The sequence below is a fragment of the Argopecten irradians genome, chromosome 10 (genome assembly GCF_041381155.1).
Source record: "Argopecten irradians isolate NY chromosome 10, Ai_NY, whole genome shotgun sequence".
Taxonomy (NCBI): domain Eukaryota; kingdom Metazoa; phylum Mollusca; class Bivalvia; order Pectinida; family Pectinidae; genus Argopecten; species Argopecten irradians.
This window is the reverse complement of record NC_091143.1, coordinates 7,874,906-7,902,862: the sequence shown is the minus strand read 5'-3', so window position 1 is coordinate 7,902,862 and position 27,957 is coordinate 7,874,906. Positions and strand designations below refer to the sequence as shown.

At 35.8% G+C, this 27,957-nt stretch overlaps 1 protein-coding gene across 1 annotated transcript in view; it reads left to right on the top strand.

Moving 5' to 3' along the window:
• Positions 1 to 10,514: 10,514 nt before the first annotated feature.
• The window catches only part of LOC138333019 (Golgi membrane protein 1-like), a 22,816-nt gene continuing 5,373 nt past the window's right edge, over positions 10,515 to 27,957 (top strand). Inside the window, exons 1-7 of the mRNA XM_069281117.1 lie at positions 10,515 to 10,959; positions 13,451 to 13,505; positions 16,947 to 17,010; positions 17,410 to 17,529; positions 19,004 to 19,482; positions 22,763 to 23,340; positions 27,377 to 27,424. Coding sequence (XP_069137218.1) covers positions 10,606 to 10,959; positions 13,451 to 13,505; positions 16,947 to 17,010; positions 17,410 to 17,529; positions 19,004 to 19,482; positions 22,763 to 23,340; positions 27,377 to 27,424 — 1,698 coding nt within the window. The 5' untranslated portion in view covers positions 10,515 to 10,605. The remainder of the gene's footprint in view (positions 10,960 to 13,450; positions 13,506 to 16,946; positions 17,011 to 17,409; positions 17,530 to 19,003; positions 19,483 to 22,762; positions 23,341 to 27,376; positions 27,425 to 27,957) is intronic.

Genomic DNA, 27,957 nt, shown 5'->3' with positions numbered 1-27,957 from the left:
ATGAATCTCAACAATGTCAAATTATTTTGATGATGTGATTTCAAAAGTAATGTTTTTGTCATTCGAGCACTATGAATTACTGCCGTCTGGTACAGATTCGATTGTCTAATGAATTTGTTAGGATAAGCATGCGATACTTTTAAAGCGCATTTTGAGTTATCTCGTAATTTATTTCTATATTAAAATTGTTTATAAATACCGCTTTTGTGCGGGCCCATGTGAATCTCAACTTATTTCAGTATATCAAAATGTTCGAATTATTCTTAGTTTGCGTTCCGCTGTCCGCCTTACATGTTGTATAAGGACGACATAATTTAAAGCATTTGTAAATAATGAGGACGAATTTTCGCATTTTTTTTTTAAATTTACGTCGTCAAAATCATCATCACTTTTCTTTCCAGAGGACTGGCATTGTTTGTTATTGTCATCATGAGATTCTATAAACCATTGTTAGTTGGCCGTGTTATTTACATGTACGGTATCGTCGATCACTACGGGGTATGTTGATTACACGTACCTCTTAATTACCCCAGCGGCGTCTTATTTACCTGTAATTCACAGCGGGGTGTCTAGATTGGGGATATGGGGCGGGGTACCTGGACAAAATGTTGGATATGCTGTATTTGTAACAAGTCTTTACATAAATAATGCATTTAATTTTGCCAATCATGCTTTAAAATTGAATTATATATATATATATATCAAGGACGTATAAATCCATGATATTATATACGTGTGACGTCTTGTTATACACAATGTGTATCTGGGTGTAATACAAGAATTGAAATGAGATAAGAACAGCAACTGATACTTGATTTACTATCTTTATACGTAAATGTACATGTACATGTACCTTACAAATCACCGATGTGTGAGCTAATAGGTATAGACTATCTTAATTGGTATCAAACTAATAGGATGTTGATTAATTTATACATGCTGTTTAGCTTAGTTCATTTCTTATTCAATGTTTTTCTTTTAAATCTAAACTTATTTCAAAACAATTTAATGAAATATAAAGATTTCATTATCAGTACCACATGGAATTTGAATAAATGGAATAAATAACTAATGAATAAATATCGATTTGTTTTTGTGTAAACAAGTTCTGTTACTCGATATCAAAATATTGAAGTATATAAAATAACAAGAAGTTAATAAAATTATATATCATGTTTTTCGAGAATAACTGATAACCTTCCAAAGCCTTATCATTATGTATATATATACACACAAATATGTTGTACTTTTTATGATTTAAAGTTACACACAATTATAAAGTGTTCATGAGAATACCCAATGAATTTTATTATCATTTTACACAAACACTTTAATGTAATCTGCCGGAAATCCAATGACATCGATGCTGTGTGATAATGATGTTTTTGATTAATGCATTACCAGCCAATGAGGCATTTCTCCGTATACTCTTATACTGTAGACTAAGTATAACTAGATATATCTAAGCGCCCACCAAAAATAATCTACAGGTTTTTTTTCTACTTTTCAAACTTCAACTATCCAAATCAAAGATAGCAGCCTGTCGGCCATCTTTTTGATCGATAGGTCCCAAAATGCAAATATATTCACGATTAGGGCCCTAGGGGAACATAGCCTACACATGATATATTAGAGAGATCTCTTCAGTGTTTTCTGAAAGATAGCGGTAACAAACTTCAACTAGGATATCAAAATCCAAGATGGCTACCGGTCGACCATCTTGTTGAACGATATGTCCCAAAATATAATGTGCTAGGGCCCTCGTGGGACCTACACATGAAATTTAAGAAAAAAATCCTTCCGTACTTTCTGAGATAGGCCTATACTACTGCAAGTAAAGCGGTAAAAATCTTGATCAAAATCCAAGATGGTGGCCGGTCGGCCATCTTGTTGCCAGATCGGTTCCAAAATGAAATATGCACAAATAGAACCTTAGTGGCGTAGGAAGATGAAACGTAATGGTAGGGCAAAGGACCTTAATAATTGTAACACCCCCTCCCCCTGCGCCCCGCACCCAACTTGAAAGGAGGAGATTAATTCAACACACAACCATATATAAATGCTATATACTATTTTCATATAGAGGTCTTAATCATTAAATATAATCCTCATACACATTTATAGACAGTGACGTCGCTAAAAGGACATTAATTAAAGTGTACACGGAATGGTTTGGTATATAAGGCTTGAAAAATGCGTCATTGGATGAAATTTAGAGTGGCGAAAGTACGAGTTTCATAGCGAATACGGTATTAGAGATAATACGCCGTTTCTCTAGAACACACCTGAAGCCCCAAGCCATTGACCCCGATTCGGGACCCCTGACCTGTGACGTCACGAGGACAACGGGATCGAATCTACTCCATAAGTTAGAGTGACAGTTTTTTGTGACTGCCATCTAATATAAACTACCTGTTTGTAAATATCGATTTTGAAGACTCAAATACCTGTGTACATGTCCGATACATGTTTAATTTTATCCTCAATCAAAGATAGAGATTGGAATACGCTTGGAAATAGATAGAGATTTATACCATACATATATATTGATGTACCTGTCGTAGATAAATGAACATCTCTGTGCGATTACTGCATAATTATACACAATAAAATGTACATAATAATCCACGTACCTTGCAAATGGGCCAAATTGGCATGCGAGCGCCGAAGGCGCGAGCTTTTGGTGTTTGGGGTCCGTAACCCGAGATACTCTGGCCCTGACACCAGACTTAGACATTATGACAGATAGATATCTGGTGGATTGCTATATTTGGGTAGATGAATTATTCATTTGTTGAAAAAAAACAAGGTAAGTGGGGCTTCTCGGAGGTCAGCTGAATTGGAGATGACCTGCGAGTTCCACCTTTTGATATAGCACTGCGCTCTGGCCCTACACCAGAAATCTAGCTGTCATAATGTATCTCGGGCTAAGGGGTCCGGAGGTCTCCCCCATGAAAAAAATAATACGATTAAGTGAATGGCTGAGATGAGTTTTCAGATGTATTTTAATGAATTTTGGATAAGTTGCCTGCATTTAGAAATGATATTGGTGAATGAGATCAACCCCGCTCGATCAGAACATACCGGCTTCACACCATTGTTGTATAGATCAACCCCGCTCAATCAGAACATACCGGCTTCACACCATTGTTGTATAGATCAACCCCGCTCGATCAGAACATACCGGCTTCACACCATTGCACATTGCTGTATAACTCGAAATAATAAGGGCGCAGCCCATTCGTGCCCCAAGGGAACGAAATGCGAAGAACATCTAAGGTAACACATACACGGAAATATAAGAAAACCCACAATCTGTGTGTTGTCAAGCGCACGGCACCGCCAACCGTGACGTCAGGAAGCTTGGTGCCAAAGATGACGACACATATTTCCCGCGTATTTTTGATACATGGCATGTTGCCAAGTTTTCCGCCTTTGAGAGATTACAATGGACTATTTCTTTCTGACCTGTAGTGTATATGACGACTATCAATATATATTGCTAGACACAAAACATCCATCAATGGTGTTGAAGAATAGCATTTAATAAAAATCAATGATCGGACTACAAGTTTAAACAGTTTTAATGTCGTTCTGAGGTTATCATCCTAAATATAACAGTTATTCACATTTTTACACGTAGCTGCGCTCTTCTGAGGCTTTGCCTTAAATTCATATTATACTTCTATAGTTTAAGTGCGTCATTTTATTTCTAAATTATGTCTTCTACATGAAATAGAAAATAACATATGCCGTGCATGCTTCATATCAAAACATCTGGCTGCGCCCTTTAAGGCCTTGCCTTCAGTCGTATTACTAGACAATATTATCATAAGGGCCCAGCTCTTCGTGCCCGAAGGGCACGAAGTACGAAGCACTTCTAAGGTAACGCATACATGAAAATATAAGAAAAAACACAATCTGCAAAATTCAATCATACAAACTGACAGCTTCAGTTTGCAGCCGCCATTGTTTTACCCACTGTAAAAAATTCCATCAGCGTGAATGCGATGCTTTGAAGGCAGCTCAATATATAATCAAGCGGTTCAATCGTTTTTATGATTCGACGAACGTAATCTTCATCCGACAGAAGTTCACTGCTTATTGCTCTTTATTTGCAAGCGTTCAAGTGATATAATATAATATAATCAGCTGACCCAAAACGGTACCTGTTATGGAAATACAAAAAATCTTCTTTCTCTTATGTGGATTTTCTTCTCAAATGGGGGTTTTGGGACAAGGATAGAGTGAGAATATATGAATAAAACATAAACAGAAAATTCGGCTCCGTTATTTCCATAAATTGAACTTTTTAACATTGCATAATTAATGGTTACAGTCATATTAATGAATTAATTGTCTTGCTAAGACATATAAACAAATATTTAAATAGTATTGGGATAAGTAACTAGGGCTGTTCTCGCGATATCACGTACACACCTATTGTTATCGTAAACGGATGAACGGTTACCGCGAGACCAAGCCGTGCGTCTGCGCACTAATAGCTGGAGGCGAGTTATCATACATGTAGTGTTAGCCCGAGAAGCTGTGTACGGCATAATTTGACTACAAACCAATAAACATCAAAAAGTATCTCATAACTTTTTTACTGCTACATTAGAGACGCTCATCTCATGCATGTATATTTTACGTGTTATTTTTTATGAAAAATTGTAAAATTAAAACCTATATATTTACATATGCCCCTATATAGTCAACGGGAGGGGAGTTGCGTTCAAATTAGCGTAAACGCAACGACGTATGAATACAAACCCAGAGTAGGATCGGACTACTTCTAGCTCACGCTTCGGTAAATTTGCGTCATATGATAATCTAAATAAGCTTTAATTATTTGATATACATTTTCCCTTTTCACAGATGACAGATTTGTTTTGAATTAATAATAAACCAAAAAAAAACCTTTTTCGTTCTTCTATTTGTCTCAAGACTGATCCTTAGGTGACACAGACAATATTATGCTCGTCAGTACTCGGTTGACAGTAGTAGGTTAGTGTAAACAAAGTTTCTTCGTTGTCGGGTTTCAAAATAACAATAAAGAGTTGTTATTAAATCCAATTAAATATGTATTTGATATCAAAACAGAATATGTGTTCAGGAATTGTAACGGTAATAAACAACAAAATGAATCGCTTGTCGGGGCTACAACCGGGGCTTTCCTCAGGAATGTTCGGGGAATTCCAAAATTACGTCAGTCACACACCATGCAAACAAATGTCTATCATCCGTGCAATAAAATAAAAGTCATAACTATGAATAATTAAGACTATATCACGTTCGTAAACCGATACATACATGACAAACACTCAGCAGCTCAACGGTCATACCATTAACAGGCTATGTCACAGTACTTTCCTCAGTTGAAAATCAAATATGGCGGCTCGCTCCACTTCGGACCGCGTCACTACCCTGACAACGATACATACCGGTAGTCGTTCCGCCCCAGTTATCTCAATTTTTATTCGAAATTGATATATGATCAAATTGAAAAAAAAAAATACAACATATTTTAAAAATAATTGAAAGGTGTCATTGTTATATTTCAAATCAAACTGCAGCTATAACATTCAACAATCGGAACTATATCTTCGGTCATCCTGACTACCGTAGTTACCTAGCTTAGCAATCAACATCATTTTAAATTTAACCACGAACATGTAAAAAAAGACTAATTTATGTAAATATATAGATTGAACAGTGTTTTGATTGCGTTAAAGGTGGTATGAACGCAATGGGATACAGACATATTCTACATGTAGCGCTAACGCGCTACATTGAATATGTCTGTATCCCATTGCGTTCATACCACCTTTAACGCAATTAAAACACTGTTCAATCCTATGTATTGAAAATTCTGTAAGTAATGATCATAATGTTAGTAAATTTTGGTGATTAATGACATATTATAAAAGCTTTTCTTGATTTGTTAGAATGAAAATTACGACACATATAAATTAAATGAATTAAAACCTGGAAATTCAATTCGGCTTTAGTAAAAAAATTGCTTGGTAAAGTAGGATAGTTAAATAAATTATATTCAAATCTCTGTTGAAGCGGAATATTTACATTTCACTTAAAATTGATTTTTATTTCAATATGGTTCTATGCATTATAAATAAAGCTGTTTGGGAAAATTAAGATTAGAAAAATATTACCTATTTTACAAACTTAATGTATAGCCTTCAAGACTCAGACACAGGTAAATGGACCCCCGTTGAGTTAGTGAGGCCAGAAACATATATACATAGAGATTGGAAACTCCTTCTTTGTCTATGTTGACAGGCAGAGGGACCTCCAGTTTATAGGTATTTTCCCTTGGCTAACTTCTTTTTAGTGTATTCCTTTAAACATGATATTTTTGCATCAACACAAAGTTTAAATATTATATCATGGTTTGATGTGATCAGTTTTCCCAATTGATGTTATTTAATATGATTTTTGAAAGTATTAAAATGAGCAATTTTACCTGATTTTTCGAAAATCAGGCATTCAAAACCGGAAGTGCAATTTGTTTTATTAAAGATGCTCCACCGCCGACAGACCAAAAATGATATTCATCATTTGAACAATAATTAGTGTTTAATCGTGTATAATAGTCTAATTAACACAAAAAATAATATAAAATGATTTATTTTGCCTTTGGTACACGCGCATTCAGTAGTTCATTTCATATAGAATATAGTGGTACGGATTTTTTTCGGGATGCAATTAATTATTTTTCATATTTTTAACTTGAAGTAAAATAAGGAGCTCAAACTTTTCAATGGTGGTAATGGTGTAAAGTAAGTAACTTTTGTAACTGAAGAAAAATACTAAATCGTCTGCTCCTGTTTTTAATAGTGAAAAAATACCATTTGTCAGCGGTGGAGCATCTTTAAAAATTAAAGATATGTCAAAATATTATTTTTTCTTTCCAAAATCTTACTCAAACCATCTGAAAATTACTGAACTTTTATAACATATCAAAGTTATTCTGCTTTATTTAACTATTTAAGAGTTTATCTAAAAGCCCATAGGGACATACAGAGGTACATCTGCCTATCGTAAAAATGGCGAAGTTGCCAATCTCTATGTATATATGTTTCTGGTGAGGCGATGACCTGGGGCGGTGGCCAGGTGTTCTGGCCGACGGTTCACCTGATGACAGTATGACACCTGTACATAGCAGTTGCAAATCACTTTCCGTTAATTAGATATCAAATTACGCTATCACAGCTCGATCGACACTATCTCTTCGCCATGATACATGTATGTTGGGTACCATCGATAATTTGTTAACACTTGTACTTGAGCTTTTAAAGTTTCCATATGTACAAACTCAACCAATAGAAAATTAATATTTGAAAACTTAATGGAAATCAGTCAATTATTGAATTCGGAGTACGTGGTTTTAATTGTGCTATCTTTCACGACCCTCATACGGAAGAATTGGTTCACTTTGCTAATTTGCATATCCGCCATCTTTGTTTTGGAACAATCTCTGTTTTGCACTTGGGATACACAATTTTCACAAATTCCGACAAAAATATTCACCCGGGCAAATTTGTGTTTGTAAGGAGTAAACCAGCTTCCGTATATCCGGAATTTCGTAATTTAAACAAACATACTTAGAAACTCGAGATTCCCACGACAATTGAAAATTCCAGAAAAACAGGAATTATACATTTGGTACTGGGGCTCATCAAGGGGCATTAGATTTTTGGCACGACCATGCAAAAAGTTTGGTATGAGTAGTTCTTCGCTTCGCGTTCGCCGGAATGCTGGAAGAGATCGTTTTTAATTTTATTATGTTACCAGTAAGGGGCACCAGGAGGGATTTATGAAAAAGGGATTTTTACCACTCGATGTACACTTCGTAACGCCAGCAGCCAGTCCAAAATGACCATCTTCAACCTTCACATGATAGGCTGGGCGGCTTAGTTAGGATTAGGATAACTAATAAATCATGACAAAATACATTCAATCAGTATGAATATTTATTTTTATAAAAATTAGATATTTAATTCAAACTCAATAGACTTCAGCCAGTCAACTTGATTCAGTGAAGAAACTATGATATAAAAACAGATTAAAATAGATTATGAATTTGTCAGTGATATTTTCTTGAATAATCGATTAGAGATTTAAATATTTGGACTTAATACATCAGTCTACAGATCGACTCGGATAGTAAATAATTATCAATATTATTTGACAATAATAATTTGATAATATTAAAAATCACTGGTTAGACTGTAACAAAAAAAATCCCTAGGCTTTGCCTGTATCCAAAATAGCCCGGCGCGGAACGAAACTTGAAAGTAAAACAAGACCCCAAAAATTACCCCTTCTGGGGCCCCCGCCAGATTGCAATACAAATCACTGAGTGCGGCGGGTCAAGACATCGGTAAGTTTTGAGCGTAATAATTCGACCAATAAGCAGGCTGTTGTATTAAATAAGTCGTTATAGTGTGTTGATATATTATCCTGATTACTGTCAATAACAAAACATACCAAACTTTGTCCATAAATGTTATCCATAAACCTATTTTAACACGGAAAGAGTCTGGTCTTTCCAGTCATTGACCGATTTTCCCCTGATTTTCTTGAGGTGATGATCCTCTTCACTGTAAAAGTGCCGGGGAGTATATCCCTTTTCTCTAGTTTATCATTTACAATTCTTTTAATCTGCACGGGATCATTAAGTTCAGTATAATCCACCCTTTTTTCCCTCGTATTTATCATAGCCAAAAGCCTTCAAGTGATTTCGAAGTTTCAAGGTTGTCAACTTTTTACATTCGGAACCTCTCTGATATTTTGATTGGGTCAGACGATCAGAGACGGTGCAAACCGAAAGGATATTTTATGAATATTAATGAGGGGGAGTGAACGCATTTCTCCACATGTATCTGAACAGTATCGTCGCCAGTATAAATTTAGGGTAGCTTCGATGATTTGTGTACAGTTTTACCTCCGAAAATTCAAAAGGTTCAATATGTTCAAATTAGATCAATTTAATATATTAACGTTTAAAATTTACCAAGCAACAAATATTTGAAAACTAAATGGAAATTGGTCAATTATTGAAATCAGAGTATGCGGGTTTTATTATATTTAATATTTCACGGGGCGATCGATTGTACCGATCGAGGAAGTAATCATGTCGGGATGAGGAGACATTCACAGTTAACATTACGTTTATTTAGTGTAACACCTCTACAATTATGAAAATGTGATGGATTATTCAAATAAATTACATTTTCAATAAAGAGCAAACTTTAAGCTATTTGGTGGGTTTTTTTCTGTTCATCTCCTGTTATAGCCTAGATCGCTTCATCGGACGAAGCGTAGTTTCAATATGGCGTCGTTAGACTGTACTGTTTCTCGACTGTAAGTTAGACACGCGATGCACTCTGGGATAGCTTCCGCTGCGGGCGTCGTTAAGTAAGGCTATGAGCTACCTTCTTATCCCTACTGAATTAATTGTCTTGCTAAGACATATAAACAAATTAATCTTTTTTAATTTTTAAGAGACATTTTTTTGAAATAGTACGTAGAATCCCTTGATGGACATTTTTAGTTAATGTGTATACACAGGGACCTGACACGAAAATTTTTAACCAATAGTATGCATATATATATTATAGTATCAAGGGTATGAACTCTGCGGTCGAGAAAAACGGACATATTTTTTTAAGTGTTTTTCGGAACGTTTCTCGAGTTTACCAACAAGCACAACATAACATAATTTGCATAATCTAGTCACGATATGTAAAGTCGGGAAGCGTTCCGAGAGAAAAATGAACAATGGCGGTGACGGTTAAAGTAAGTGAGCTACACGATGTTTAAATGGAGTTTCTACAAAGTACGGGTCATGACACCTCCAAAAGAGATTGTGGATGAACACGGTTATGGGTATTGTTTACCACCACAAGCGTAGATTTTGTGATTTTGGCTTGGTTTTTGAGGTACCCATTAGAGCTGAAAGGACATTTCGACAGGGAAATGTCTACCTAGCATATTTTTCGTAAATTTCTCGATTCATCAAACCATAGCTTCGTCAATACTTGGACAATTTTGTTCATCAAGCACTCAATGGAATGATAAATTATTTCTCTTTAAGGTAAGATATCCGTCAATGTTGTATAAAACCCATTTATTAAAACAATCACGGTTTAAAAAAAAGTTCTGTTTTTCTCGACCGCCGAGTTCATACCGTATACTGTCGGTAAAAAAATCGTGCCAGGTCCCTGTGTGTGTATATTGAATTTGTGCTTGAACGTTTTAGGAAATGCACCGTGCATCCCAATCAGTACAGTAATCACGTTAGTTGTTTCTGATTTGAATTGTCCACCATCTGATGATGGGCTAAAAATTCAGATCGCTCAGTTCTTATGTACATCAGCCACAATGCACAGCAAAACATAAATGAAGCAGACGAAGCTTTAATGTTTGAACCAAAATTAATTTACGCCTTTCATACAAATACCGGTACCGGAAATCGTAATGTAGCGCCATCACACGGGTGTTTGCATCATAACACGTCGTCAAAGCAGGGTGGCGTAGACGTTTCGCACCGAGGAGTGTGAGGTTGAATACAGATAAATTATGGCGTCAAACGGACGAGGCTCAATGCGAGCTCAGAGTCGATCCCCTCCATTCCTGGTTATTGGCCTTTTAGTGGCACTAGTCATCCTAGGGGCGAACTACTGGAATCTGTCTTCAAATAACAGCAAGCTAGCGTTCGAGGTTGCTGAACTGCAAGATCAAGTACGACAAATTTCAGCAAAACGTATCAGCGCAGAAAAGAAGATCGACTCAATGGCAGAGAGTTACAACCGAAACAAAGACACTTTGGCACAGAAAGAGAGTGATGTTAAATCTCTGAACTCCCAAATAGAAGACAAGGTCGGAGAACTGCAAAACTTGGGCAAGGAAAAGGAGTCCTGTCAGAATAATTTGGTAGGCAGTCACACATGATCGAGTAGCCTTTATATATAGCTAAAGCAGAGGAGTTTGACGTTCTGTCAATAATATATAGTATAAATATATAAAATAATAACCCTATATACTGTATAAAAAGAATTATGTAGTATATATGGGTATTTTATATATATTTATACTATATATTATTGTCAGAACGTCAAACTCCTGTAGACAGGCATTGTAATTGAACGATGTTCTAATTTTCAAATATTCTTCGGTTGTAATAAAGGAATAACCAATGCATTTAGAACACTGACCTACGGCTACAGTTCGTGTAAATTGTAAAGTCTTATACTTGCATTGACATCTTCGTTTATCTAAACTATGCAAACATATTGATCAATACTTTTTAAAGACATTATATCAAGGATTTATAAGTGAGAAGGATTCGTGACTGTCTCTTTACACTACTAAACACCACGCGAGACGCCTATGAACCGGGAATAAAAACCGTTTTTCTCAACAAATACTTGTCTTATCAAGTCAAACGAAACACCAATGTAAAGTTTATTAAATTTCACAACGTTTATTACTTGCTTTAAGGACGTAAGATTTAGAAGATATGTCTTAAATTTCCGTTAAAAAATACGACAGCTCATGAAATGACGGCCCCGCTTCAGAAAGTAAGACGGTAACCCTCGCACCCGCAAGCTACATCAAAGGCTGCGCCGGCTGATATCAAAGGAAAACGGTCGTCGCCCAACGTCACGGTCATTGCATAAACACAAAAGCTCCTACGTTGTACTCCCGAAAAACCCAGTGTGTCTTATCCTTCTCATATACGTCCTTGCATTATATGCATGTATACAGTAAAATATAATATATACCGAGTGTATAATTTCCACATAAACAGTGTACGGTAACGGTTAATAAGCATACAGTAGATCTACTTTTTTTAAAGGCCAGGGTTGATTGGGTAAAAAAATACAACTGTATAAATAGCCTAGGTCTATTTTTATTTGCTTTCCAAATATCGAAAATTGTGTGAGGCCAAATAAAGAAATATTCTTGTTTCTGGTAACACCAGAAACATATATACATATGTATATGTTTCTGGTATCACCCTTTAAAAATGAAGGGTTGGTAGGTAGGGATTTTTTTTCTCTTTATCCCAGTCTTGCAGTGGAAAACTGAAGTAGACTTTATTCAACCTTATATAAACTATGGATTTGATTCCCAGGAGACTATTGGTGTCTTAGATTTACAGAATTTGTACCAAATTCTGGATTTGTTTTTGTGAAAAACCCAACAAAATTTAGGTTGTTATTTGTTTGCCTGAGGTCAAAACTGATAAAAAGTTTTTGAGTAGACACTGATTTTATAGGGTCGGTTGTGTTACCGGAAACACAAATGGGTTTTTTTTTGGCCTAAAAGGCCTCATATATATATTAACATAAGAAATGCCAGTAGGGACCTGTGAATTAGTTTGTAAACTTGAAAACTATTAAAAGCATCTGTGACTATTGCCTGTTGTTGGAGGCTTAGGTTACACTGACTGGTAAACATAAATTAAAGAGTTTGTTAAATTTCATATTACATAGTCACAAGTGTAAGATTTTATTTATTGCATAACTTTTATTTATTCGGCTAGTGTTCGGGGGTTCTGGGTCTGAATCCCGGTCTGGCTGCTACATTTTCTTCTCTCCTCTTACAAAATTGGCACCTAACTAAAGTATCTGTGGTGGTGGTATAAGGGTCTTGTATGTCTTGGGGGGTGAAGACTTTGAAAAAGGAGGGAGGAGCGTAGCAGGATTGGAATGAGTCAATCATCAGCACCAGGTAGTTCAGCGGTAGAACATTCAGCTAGTGTACATAGGCCCCGGGTTCGAATCCTGGTATAGCCGCTACATTTTCTCCCCTCCTTTTAATTTAATTTATATAAAACAGTAGAAATCTAGCTCAGATGTGACGTTTCTGTCTACTGAGACAATCATGCGATGTCATATTTGGTAGATTATGATGTCAAAACTACATGCGACGTCAGAATAGTGTAATTACTCGTGTGTCTTAAGATATTTATGCCATGGTCGTATGGCATAGCTTGACATGCTAGTTATGTGTAAATTAATATAATATACAAGTGTGTTATGTCATTAATTTGAACTAGCAGCAAATTTCATGTATGCTGTACTATATTTGTACTTGTATTCACATGTACTTATTAATGAATTCAAACTTGAGCAAGAAGTTATTTGAAACGTCACTATTGATTGTATGTAATTTGAATGAATCAGTTTATGTACTAAGTTAACGATAGGAAAATTTCACTGCAGGACTCCTTCGAGCTTGTAATCTAAAGCGAATACAGATTTAGAATAGTCTCTGTTATATATAACTGCTCCATTTTTGCAAAATGTTGTGAAATATTTTGCATTTATTTCATACTAGTACCTTTCCTTATGATTAAATTGGCAGAGTTGTATTATATGTGATATGAAATTTCAATTTCATTATTGTTTTTATTTAGAAAAATTGTGAAGACAACAGCAATGGCATACAGCAAGAATTACTGAAAGTAAAAGGTTTGTATCATACTGAACACACACAACATCACTACACTAAGAATACACAAAAACTCACTACACTGGGAACACATAAAACCTCCCTACACTAGGAACACACAAAATCTCCCTACACTAGGAACACATAAAACCTCCCTACACTAGGAACACATAAAACCTCCCTACACTGGGAACACATAAAACCTCCCTACACTAGGAACACACAAAACCTCCCTACACTAGGAACACATAAAACCTCCCTACACTAGGAACACATAAAACCTCCCTACACTAGGAACACATAAAACCTCCCTACACTAGGAACACACAAAACCTCCCTACACTAGGAACACATAAAACCTCTCTACACTGGGAACACATAAAACACCCAATACTAGGATTACACAAAACCTCATTACACTGGGAACACATAAAACTCCCAATACTAGGATTACACAAAACCTCATTACACTGGGAACACATAAAACTCCCTATACTAGGAATACACAAAACCTCCCTACACTAGAGACACATAAAACCTCCTTACACTAGGAACACATAAAACTTCCCTACACTAGGAACACACAAAACCTCCCTACACTAGGAACACACAAAACCTCCCTACACTAGGAACACATAAAACCTCCCTACACTAGGAACACATAAAACCTCCCTACACAAGGAACACATAAAACCTCCCTACACTAGGAACACATAAAACCTCCCTACACTAGGAACACATAAACCCCCCTACACAAGGAACACATAAAACTTCCCTACACTAGGAACACATAAAACCTCCCTACACTAGGAACACATAAAACCTCCCTACACAAGGAACACATAAAACCTCCCTACACAAGGAACACATAAAACCTCCCTACACTAGGAACACTTAAAATCTTCCTACACTAGGAACACATAAAACCTCCCTACACAAGGAATACACAAAACCTTCCTACACTGGGAACACATGTACATAAACCTTCCCTACACAAGGAACACATAAACCTTCCCTACACAAGGAACACATAAACCTTCCCTACACAAGGAACACATAAAACCTCCCTACACAAGGAACACATAAAACCTCCCTACACAAGGAACACATAAAACCTCCCTACACTAGGAACACACAAAACCTTCCTACACTGGGAACACATGTACATAAACCTTCCCTACACAAGGAACACATAAACCTTCCCTACACAAGGAACACATAAAACCTCCCTACACTAGGAACACATAAAACCTCCCTACACTGGGAACACATAAAACTTCCCTACACTAGAAACACATAAAACCTCCCTACACTAGGAACACATAAAACCTCCCTACACTAGGAACACATAAAACCTCCCTACACTAGGAACACATGTACATAAAACCTCCCTACACTAGGAATACACAAAACCTCCCTACACTAGGAACACATAAAACCTCCCTACACTAGGAACACATAAAACCTCCCTACACTAGAAACACATAAAACCTCCCTACACTAGGAACACATAAAACCTCCCTACACTAGGAACACATAAAACCTCCCTACACTAGGAACACATAAAACCTCCCTACACTAGGAACACACAAAACCTCCCTACACTAGGAATACACAAAACCTCCCTACACTGGGAACACATAAAACCTCCCTACACAAGGAAAACCTCCTTACACTAGGAACACACAAAACCCGCTACACTAGGAACACACAAAACCTACCTACACAAGGAACACACAAAATCTCCCTACACTAGGAACACATAAAACCTCCCTACACTAGAAACACATAAAACCTCCCTACACTAGGAACACACAAAACCTTCCTACACTAGGAACACATAAAACCTCCCTACACTAGGAACACATAAAACCTCCCTACACTAGAAACACATAAAACCTCCCTACACTAGGAACACACAAAACCTCCCAACACTAGGAACACATAAAACCTCTCTACACTGGGAACACATAAAACTCCCTACACTAGGAATACACAAAACCTCCCTACACTGAGAACACATAAAAATCCCTATACTAGGAATACACAAAACCTTCCTACACTAGAGACATATAAAACCTCCCTACACTAGGAACACATAAAACCTTCTTACACTAGGAACACATAAAACTTCCTACACTAGGAACACATAAAAACCCCCTACACTAGGAATACACAAAACCTCCCTACTCTAGAGACACATAAAACCTCCCTACACTAAGAACACACAAAACCTCCCTACACTAGGAATACACAAAACCTCCCTACTCTAGAGACACATAAAACCTCCCTACACTAAGAACACACAAAACCTCCCTACACTAGGAATACACAAAACCTCCCTACTCTAGAGACACAAAACTCCCTACACTAGAACACACAAAACCTCCCTACACTAGGAACACATTAAACCTCCCTACACTAGGAACACATAAAACCTCCCTACACTAGGAACACACAAAACCTCCCTACACTAGGAACACATTAAACCTCCCTGCATGAAGAACACACAAAACCTCCATATACTAGGAACACATAAAACTTTTTACTCTAAGAACACATAAAACTTCCTACACTAGGAACACATAAAACTTCCTACACTAGGAACACATAAAACTTCCTACACTAGGAACACATAAAACCTCCTACACTACATGTAAGAATACATGAAAAATCCCTACACTAGGAATACATAAAACTTCCCTACACTAGGAATACACAAAACCTTCCTACACTGGGAACACATAAAACCTCCCTACACTAGGAACACATAAAACCTTATATAGCCATGTAGGAAGGATCCCAACATTTAGATAATGTTTTATTATAATGTAGTATTACTTGACAATCAGCAGACCTTTTTATCCTTTTACCTTACTTATTACAAACATGATCAATCTGCTGTTACAGTGTGTATAGACTAGTCTCCATTAAGTCTGTAAACAATCAATACTTTACAGCTGTTACACATGTCTCAGTAAATCTCTCGTATTAAATTGCATTGGTATTATGATTTTGAATGAATTTGTAACAGTTTGTTAACTGCACATTAACAAAAGCTGCCACTTTAAAGAAAATTTGCATAAGGGGACACAAGGAAAGCCACATTCAAAATTTCAATATAAGATTGTTGAATTAAAAAGAGCAAAAAGAAAAACAAATATGTATTATTTGTTCATAGCTAGAGTGCCACATTCATGCAGGCATCTTTTAAAAAGGTGTGATCTATTATTGACAAAAATCCATTGCATTAAGAATGTTTTACATATGATCTATCTTGTCACTGTGATTGATATATTCGTTGAGGTAATTGCTAGGCATAAACTGGGGAATCAAATTAAATTGAGCTTTAGTGCATTACTTCAATAATTTAAAAGTTGCACTGTATTTTTTGCAATTTTAAAATGAATTGAATGGCAATTTGCTGTTAAATGATAACAATAATACATGTTAATTTTCAGAGGAAAATGAGCAACTGAAGAGGAAGGAACAAGAGGAAATGTCAAATACTCAGAAATGTGATAGGTATATGACAGCATAATAATTCTTCAGACATATGATCTCAGTAGTAATTAACTATATATATATATGTATGTTATTAGTAAGTTTTTGTAGGAGAAAAAAACATATTTACCGGTAGTATAAAGAATTCATTGGCCATGGACTGAAATAATCATTTGGTTTTGGTTGTATAAAATATCTTTTTAACATGACTGATTTATTGAAGGATGGGTACAAGGATAGAATGCTTTCTTCATGCCTGATGGCTTTAAATGAGGTTTAGTTTTAATTAGTTAATTTTCAAGAAATAGATTAATAATTGAATATTGTCAGGTTTGAATTTTAAGATCCAGCTCAATCAAGACACTCCTGGAGATAGGTGGAAAATACACCATTATACCACAATTGTAACGATGTTTTCAGTGTGTGTGCTGATATGAGGAAAATGATCATAGATGCTGTAGAGAAGACCATGGGTATTAATGCTGTGCAGACTCTACACCAAGCAGGCGTAGACGTAGGAGAATATAAGGACAAATTTGGGTAAGAACAGTTACAGTAAAACATGGTTATAACGAATCTCTAGAGAAAAACAAAATCACCATATTATTAATTTATTAAAGCATAGTTCATTAAGTGCATAATTATACACTTATTACAGACATCTTTTAGGAACATTGATGGGGAATGAAAATTACTATGTAATAATCATGAATTCAACATACTGAGAAATTAGTCCCACAAAATGATAGGGGACATAATACAGAAATTGGTACAGTGTAACTTCCCAAAACTGAAAAATTCTCAAAACCAATCACCTCTAGAAACCGAACACGTATGTCATGTACGGAATTATTTCCTCTTTAGCAATAGTAAATAAAACTTTCCAAAACCGATCCCTTCCAATTCCGCATACTGGACCGATTTTGAGATCAGAATAGTCAAATGTAACTAAATTAAAATACACTTCAGAAAACGGGCCTTACTTGAGCGACACCATTAGCTTGCTTTGAGGTCTGATCAACCGACCATGAAATAAACATGTACCTGTGTCCGTAGTTGTCACATGCCATGCCCTGGGGCATGTACACATACACAGGTGTGAAGACTATATTATGTTCACGGTAATTATACCAGACGTGGTGGTGTAATTAATTAATCATGACTATTGTTTAGATATTTAAGGAAGGTCTATCATGTTTACACTGTTTGTTAATTGTAGGAAAACAAGCAGAGCTAATAAAGAGAAAGTTTCGTATTCAATTTTGATAGCCTCACACAGGTTATTTATTTAGTTGTCGGATAATTTTTCTGTATGAAGAAGCCAAAGCCATGTATTGTTTTAGAAAATGACCATGTCATATAATGACCGTCATCGACTGATCATCGTGTAATTAGACCATATAATTTGATTCTTGACGTTACCAGAAGCGATCGGCCGTATGTAGGTTAGTGCAGATGGGAACATCCTGAAGAATATTCACGCAACAAACTACGTTTGTTAGTGGTAACTAAGTCAAGATTGTTGTAATCCATTCCTTTCAAACATATGATTCTCTCTTTTGTGATAACTAACAATAATATCGATCGGTTATAACGAACACTAAGCATACAGGCACATATATAGGTTACAGTATAGTGTAGATAACGACTTCCAATCGAATAAATCCGGATCAAAATGATCGATATTCAGTTCACTTCTCCAAACCAAACCTGCTCTAAACCGGAAAAAATTCTATGCACCGACCATGTTCGGTTTGGGAAGTTCTACTACATACAAATGTTCTGAAAAGAGTTTGTTCCCCTAGCCTCATTTCACTGTCTACCTGTATATTTAAACTGTTATTTTTTTTTACTTTAGTTTTAAATAACATTTTTAAAGGATTTCTAAATTCACTTATTTGAATAACCAAATATAAATTCCTGTAAAAATGATTTCGAAAAATAAACTCAATAAATATTTGTCGTCTACATTTGATAGAACTGTTCTTATAGAAATTGTCATTTGTCTAAACAGATCTCAAAACCAAGCTCAGGCAGAGCAACAACAACAACCTCAACAACAACAACCACAGCAGCAGCAACCACAACAGAATGTAGGTGGTGAAAGAGACGCTGCAGCTAAACCTCAAGAGGGTGAGAATGTGGGCGCAGGCCAGGGTGTAGCTAATGCACAACAGCCTGGTGAATCTAACGCTTTACCCCAGGGTCAGATCAACCCCCAGGCAGGTCAAGGCCAGGACCAGGCTAATGTCATTCCTGCTGCTCAGGTTCAGGGCCAGATCCCACCTGAAAATAAACCCCAAGCTGGAGAACAAGCTGATGTAGCTAATCCCATTCCTAATATTAACCCTGCTGTTAACGATGCCAACATCATCCCTCCTGGTCAGTCCAACCCAGAAATCCCAAACCCTCAGGTGAATCAGCAGGTCCTTCCCCCAGGTAACCCACCCCAGGACCAGGGCAACCCACCCCAGGACCAGAACAATCTTCCAGGTTTGTATTTGCATGCTTTCTAAGCTTGTGGGTTTCTGGTTTTGTCACAACTTAACAAGTTAATCTCGCAGCAATTTTTCTAATGTATGCAATCAGACATGCTGTCCATGTATCTCACTTTGATATCTCCAGGAACCAGCACAATTTTACAGAGGAAAAAGGCTAGTGGTAGAGAGGTTAGAAAATAGGCCAACTGATTCACTGAATCAAACCAACTAACTTTTGGTCTCATTCAATGTTCAGTATTTCGTATAGCTGTTCTTAGACATCCCAATTACAAATAGTACTCCAAAAGTTATAATGTTCAGCCACATAATTTATTACTTACAAACACAGGCTAATTAATATTGCTTAATAAAACTAATTATAGAAGCTTTAATGTGCTGGTCTTCATGTTGTATTTAAATAATTATGGGTTTAATTCAAGTTTTTAAAAAAGGTCGGGGCAAGGCTGGAGGGCAGGGCAAAAGGGTGGGGGTAATGCTTGAGGGCAGGAAAAAAGGGTGGGAATGAGGCTGGAGGACAGGACAAAAGGGTCGGGGTAAGGCTGGAGGGCAGGACAAAAGGATGGGGGTGAGGCTGAGGGCAGGATAAAAGGGTGGGGTTAATGCTGGAGGGCAGGAAAAAAGATAGGGGATGAGGCTGGAGGGCAGGATAAAAGGGTGGGGGTGAGGCTGGAGGGCAGGACAAAAGGGTCGGGGTGAGGCTGGAGGGCAGGACAAAAGGGTGGGGGTGAGGCTGGAGGGCAGGACAAAAGGGTGAGGATGAGGCTGGAGGGTGGGGGTAAATTAAAGGCACAAAATACTACTAGCTAAACAAGTAGAAGATAAACAGGGAAAATGAACACATTTTTATGGTAACAGGGAGATGGGTCCCAATAGGGCTTTTACACATAACTTCGCAATAACAATATATTTAATATTTCAATTTATGGCTATTGAGGAAAACTTTATAATTGCAATAGATTAACTATTGTAGGCTACAATTGCAATAGTATTGTGAAAGTATTGCATTCTAACATCTATTACATTGATGAATTGGCGGTCATGTCGTACATCTGGTGCAGTGTTGGTTTAGAGTTACTTCACTTTACCTGCTAGAGTCAGGAACAACTCAAATACAGTACACAATAATAGAAATTATTTCAAATTTATGCCAATTTCCAAAAAAATGTTTCCTTCCCAACTTTTTCCCCCCCAAAAAGATAAAACGGACCCTTCCCAAGCGAAAAAACCCTGATGACTGTTAGTGCTTCAAACCTCTGTTAGTACATCATTTAGTTTAAGTTACAGAAAACTATCTAACTATTGAACTATCGTTAGCTTAGTGTTAATGCGTACAATTGCAATATATTGATAGTCCGATGTACACCCTTACTAAATAATGCCTTTGTTGTTACCCATTAGTATTCCTTTGTTGTGTTTCAAGCTACAGTATTTATATGAGAATTGTCTTAGATAAATAATCGGCTATTATAATTTGTGACCACTACCTGTTATGTTAACCACTTTGTTGATCAGTCTGATCTACAACAAGCATTGCTTCCATTCTCTTCACTGTCAATACTGACAGTCAAACAAAGGGGAGTAACTCTGGTATATATAAGAGTGTTTGTTTATAATGGGAACTATTCACTTTTGTTCATGTTATTATGTGAATGAAACACTACATGTATTGGGAAAAATCAACTTGCTAATTTTACATGTGGTTTAAGTAATCTTAATCAATCTTAGTCTTTAAAGAGTCTCTATCAGATAGGTGTATATAGGTTTTTACGTGTATATTGTACTTACCAGGTATGTGGTATAGTGATAATTGACATTCGCAGATTTTTAGGTCACCTGACCATAGGTCATGGTGACCTATTGCGATAGCCTTTTGTCCGTCGTTGTGCGTTGTGCGTTAACTTTTTGTTGTGAACAGGATAACTTGAGTAAATGTGAACCGAGATTGATGAAACTTTGTATGTAGCTTAATATTAACAAGATCTCGGACAAGTTCGAGTTTCAGGGTTGCTGGGTCAAGTTCAAGGTCACTGCTACTATTTTTAGAAAATCCCTGTCAGCACTCTAGCGGCTTCATTCCTTGAGTGATTTTGATCACACTTCACACATAGACAAAGGATCATAATATCTCGGACAAGTTTGAGTGTGAAGATTGCCAGACTAAGGTCAAGGTCACTGTTACTATTTTTAGATAATTTCTTTGTCAGCACTCTAGCGGCTTCATTCCTTGAGTGTTTTGATCAAACTGCACACAAATACAAAGGACTGAAAAAGTTTGAGTTTCAAGGTTGCAGGATCAAGGTTAAGGTCACCGTTACTATTTTTAGAAAATCCTTTTCAATGCTCTAGCGGCTTCATTCCTTGAGTGATTTTGATCAAACTTCACACAAATTTAAAGGGCCATAATATTTTCGACAAGATACAGTTTCAGGATTGCTAGGTCACCTGTTACTATTTTTAGGTCACCTGACCATACGTCATAGTGACCTACTGCAATAGCCTATTGTCCATCGTGCGTTAACTTTACTTTGTGAACAGGATGGCTTGAGTAAATGTTAACCGAGGTTGATGAAACTTTGTATGTAGCCTTATATCAACAAGATTTCGTACGAGTTCAAAAATGGGAATTATTTGACAGTAACATACAAGTTATTGCCCTTTGTTCTAATTTTATCATTGTGCTTGTGAACAAGATAACTTTCATTGGTAAATGTGAACTGATTTTGATGAAACTCTCTATGTAGCCTTATATCAACAAGATCTAGGATGATTATGTTGGCCCTTAAATGACAAATTACTATTGGATGTCAGGTGACCGTTAAGGCCCATGGGCCTCTTGTTTTTTTTTAAAAGTAATATTGCATGTTAAGAACCTAGTATATGGAAACACGAAGTACATAATTTTATTCAAAACTATACAATGTTGGGTTTTCTTATGCTTAAAAAGTTTACACACTGTATACTATTTTGAGTTAGATAGAGCTTATGAAGCTGACACACACAACAATATACAACAACTGGTCCAATCACCACAAAATGACAGATATACACTACTCAGAATACCTACATACAAACCAGCAGACTGGGAAACAGAACAGAATAAAGAAGCCGAGATAAACATATATAGGGATTCACAAACAACTGTTGATAATAATAGACAAGCATCACATAGCAGTGACTACGCCCATATACACATTGGCACTAAGGACCTGTTCCCTGTCACCACTCCGACACCTCAGGTGATTGTTTATACAAATATGCCTGATTTCTTTTAGTTCCAGGTAACCAGGGCAACAATCCTGCTGTGGACACGGATGATCAGGTACTAAAACCTGGTCAGGTTAAGCCTACTACAGCTAAACCAGTCAATGCAGCCATTCAAGATATAGCCAACACACTTCGTCAAAAGGGTCTTGATTCTATTGCTAATAAATCTTCTCTCTTAGGCTTTGGTAACTTACATAATACACTTGGTGAGAAAGCCGGAGAAATTGCAAAACAAACATTACAGGGATCCTTTGATAAGTTAAGAAATAGCATTATGGGTAAAACAGTAGGTCCAAAGATATCAAGTCAAAACATAGCAGAGAAAAATACACTAGGTCAAGGTCAGAGAGATTTGAATCCAAGGGAAGCGGGAAAGGAGGAGGTGTCCTCTGAGGTAAAGCCTATCCAGACTACAGGAAAAGTTATCCAGTCAAAACTAGAAGACACAAAATCAAAAGTCATTGCTCAGCCACTGCAAGGTACGGCTGGCCTGCAGACAGTAAAGGAAAAAGATGACTATGATGATGACTATGAGGAGGAGGAAGGAAAAAAGACAGTGGGAAAGGGTGACGGCAAAAAACTGGAGGTAGATTAAGTGTTAGGAAATAGAGGAGGGATGCAAGCTAACAACATTTAGATCTGGGTCAAACCTCAACAAAGGTCGTGTAGAAACGATTCATTCCATCTTTGATTTTTTTCCAATCTGAAATGGAAAAGTTGATTTTGAAAACTTTTTACAGCTAATAGTGTAGATTATTTTCCATTCTACAAACTCTTTTTATCAAAAGACTGGTATGTAAAGCCTCTAGAAGTTCTTATAAAGTCATGTAGATTAAAAAGAGCTATCATGTTGTTATTGGTTATATGAGTATATAAACATAGTGTTATTATAGAGTCTTACCTACCCACATACCCCAAACAATATAACAAAGGACACATCTCCACTCATACATGGGGAGGGGCGGGGGATGTAATCTTTTAGTATGTCATAATTTCTAAGTGCATGCGTATATTGCAGATGTATACTTTACAAATTAATTATTTAGAGTAACTTTATTTTGAAAGGTAATATTTAGATGGTATTTATTGAAATATGTATCAGTTCTATATGATTTTTTTTTTTTTTTTTTGAGAATGATGTGATGCATGTACCAAAATAACTTTTTGTTGCATAGATTTTGTCTTAAGCTCTGCTTTATTCCTTTTATTATTATATAGTTATAGTGTTTTGAAAGTCTTGCTTTCCTAGTTAAAACCCTATTATTACAAATGCATGGTGCAAGTGTATTTCATTTATCTGGTTCATTAAGATTTTGATCTAAAAGTGAATCCATGTGCTAGCTGTATATATGCAGTTGAGAATACATGTATGACTTTCATATAAATGGCAGTGTATAAGTGAACAACAGACTACATATATAATGTAATTATTTAGCCTTGATTGATATCTGCAGTAAAGTAAACTTAGCAGGAAAAAATTATAAATTATGAATATGAAGTGTAACCTGCATAAATAATTTTTTTGTTATGCTGTATTTTGAAAATCAAACAAGATGCTTTTCTTCACATGCATTAAGTATTTGAATTAAAACCATATGATATTAAACAAATGCTTTATTCAGTATATATGATAACTGTATCAGCATTTAAAATAGTTACGGTATAATTAGTCTTATACTTGTAATAATATTACTAATCTATATATGTTACTGAAGAGCACTTTATTATCAGATTATAAATTATTATGTTCACATGAAAATTTGATAGCTTTTACAGTAACTCACGCCAAACAACACGTGTCAAAGAGTAAGGAAGGTGAAACATGGGATATGCGAATATGAATTGGGTAGATTTCAGGAATTTGGGAAGAAAATGTTTTTGAAAATAAACTAAAATCTAGTGAAAATGTTGGTTAGCTTGCATCCCTATACTGCATGTATTCCATATTGTTATATAAACTTGATTTTACACCAATTGCACACAACATAATTATATATTAACTCAATATACAAATTAAATCACTGTTGATGGCTAGGATGAACGCCCATATTACATAGATCTAGTCATTACCGCTGAATGATTCAGGAAATATATAAAATGATCTCTTACTCTTCGTTAGGACTAAGGATCAAAATGATCAGCTGTATTCTGTATTTGTTAATTAATTTTGCATGCCTTGTCAGTGATCAATCAACATAAAAATTTTAAGTTCTGCATGTATACATGTAATTTCGAAAATGATTTCTTGCCCTTTATACATAGTTTGACTTATTACTTTGGACAATAAAGATGGAAAGCACTCATGGAAAACAAATGTAGATTGATCATTGAATCAAATACCATCAGAACTAATGGAAGTTGTATGTCTTTTTTAATGCATGGCTTAAATTTGGTGAAGGAATGCAATTAAACACATGCTTTTACTAACACATCACTAAACTAACATACCACTAACACACATCACTAAACTAACATACCACTAACACACATCACTAAACTAACATACCACTAACACACATCACTAAACTAACATACCACTAACACACATCACTAAACTAACATACCACTAACACACATCACTAAACTAACATACCACTAACACACATCACTAAACTAACCTACCACTAACACACATCACTAAACTAACATACCACTAACACACATCACTAAACTAACATACCACTAACACACATCACTAAACTAACATACCACTAACACACATCACTAAACTAACATACCACTAACACACATCACTAAACTAACATACCACTAACACACATCACTAAACTAACATACCACTAACACACATCACTAAACTAACATACCACTAACACACATCACTAAAATAACATACCACTAACACACATCACTAAAATAACATACCACTAACACACATCACTAAACTAACATACCACTAACACACATCACTAAACTAACATACCACTAACACACATCACTAAACTAACATACCACTAAACACACATCACTAAACTACATACCACTAACACACATCACTAAACTAACATACCACTAACACACATCACTAAACTAACATACCACTAACACACATCACTAAACTAACATACCACTAACACACATCACTAAACTAACATACCACTAACACACATCACTAAACTAACATACCACTAACACACATCACTAAACTAACATACCACTAACACACATCACTAAACTAACATATACCACTAAACACACATCACTAACACTAACAATACCACTAACACACATCACTAACTAACATACCACTAACACACATCACTAAACTTACCTACCACTAACACACATCACTAAACTAACATACCACTAACACACATCACTAAACTAACATACCACTAACACACATCACTAAACTAACATACCACTAACACACATCACTAAACTAACATACCACTAACACACATCACTAAACTAACATACCACTAACACACATCACTAAACTACCTACCACTAACACACATCACTAAACTAACATACCACTAACACACATCACTAAACTAACATACCACTAACACACATCACTAAACTAACATACCACTAACACACATCACTAAACTTACCTACCACTAACACACATCACTAAACTAACATACCACTAACACACATCACTAAACTAGCATACCACTAACACACATCACTAAACTAACATACCACTAACACGCATCACTAAACTAACACCACTAACACACATCACTAAACTAACATACCACTAACACACATCACTAAACTAACATACCACTAACACACATCACTAAACTAACATACCACTAACACACATCACTAAACTTACCTACCACTAACACACATCACTAAACTAACATACCACTAACACACATCACTAAACTAACATACCACTAACACACATCACTAAACTAACATACCACTAACACACATCACTAAACTAACATACCACTAACACACATCACTAAACTAACCACTAACATGCATCACTTTTTAAACTTATGAATGTATGCACTTTCATGGCTGTGTTAAATACCCAATTAGACCTTTGTTTACTCAAAGTCTGTAAGATCAAAACTTAATTAAGTGATTGAAGAATTCAATTTGCTTGAATATATAATTTAAGTTAAATTGGTAATAAAAATACTTTGAATTAAATTTAAGGTATTTGAGTTTCAAGATTCAACTAACAGCATTAAAATTTATGACTGATTATCCTTGCTTTGAAAGTAAAGTTTTCATGTTGAACTAACCATACCAAGTGATTGCTGTTCAGGTCTTGTTTGTACCTATGCATCTTTGCATTTAACAAAATAATAATAAATTTTCTGTTTTTGTATATAGTAACTATATATAGCTATTAGTGGTGAATGATCTCTGAACACATAACTTTGATGATGACCTATCTCCACGAGAATCAGAAAGTCTTGTAACAGTTGTATTTTGCATTAGAATTGAGATTAAAGATCTATTAAATTGCTTGCTTGAACCATAAAAAAAATATAAGATGGTGAAATGCAGTGGTTAAAATTAAACTGATTTGTTTGATATCAAACTAATGATAATCAGATTGATCTAAAGGCATGACGTTTTAAATATTTTTATAATCAACAACTTATACTAATTGTTTATCTTTTTCTCAGGGCGACTATGATGAGGAAGGTGAGGATGAAAAACTGAAGTTTATTCCGGTAAGTAAAGTCAGCGAGCTCATCTGAAAATCACAAATATTGGGGTCTTTAACATCACTTTATTCCATTTCTTGTCTCCCATATTATGAAGGATAAAATGTCCTTGAAGAATTGTTATAAGTTACCAGCCAAAAAGACTCTCATAATAAATTGATCCCAAGCTTAAGGTCAACTCTGGAAGTGACAGCACCTGCCCATTTAGTAATTGGTCTGTTAGTGTTATAAGTTTTGTACTGTTCTAGTAGCTATATGTAGCATGAAACAATATTTAAAACCGTTTTGGTCCTATGTATGTAATAGGGAATCAGGGTATCCGGGAACTGTTTCTAATTAAGAGTTATGTGCCCTTGAAAATAATGATGGGTTGTTTTATAATATCTTTTGGGTGCTGAAAAGATGTTGTTATCCTTGAAAGTTGTGATTTACTGATTATAAATATCGGTTTGCATGTACCATATGCATGGGGCAGTCATTACCCGTGAGAGCAGGTAGCTAAGAATATGCAAATAAGGAATCAGTTGTAAATAAAAAAA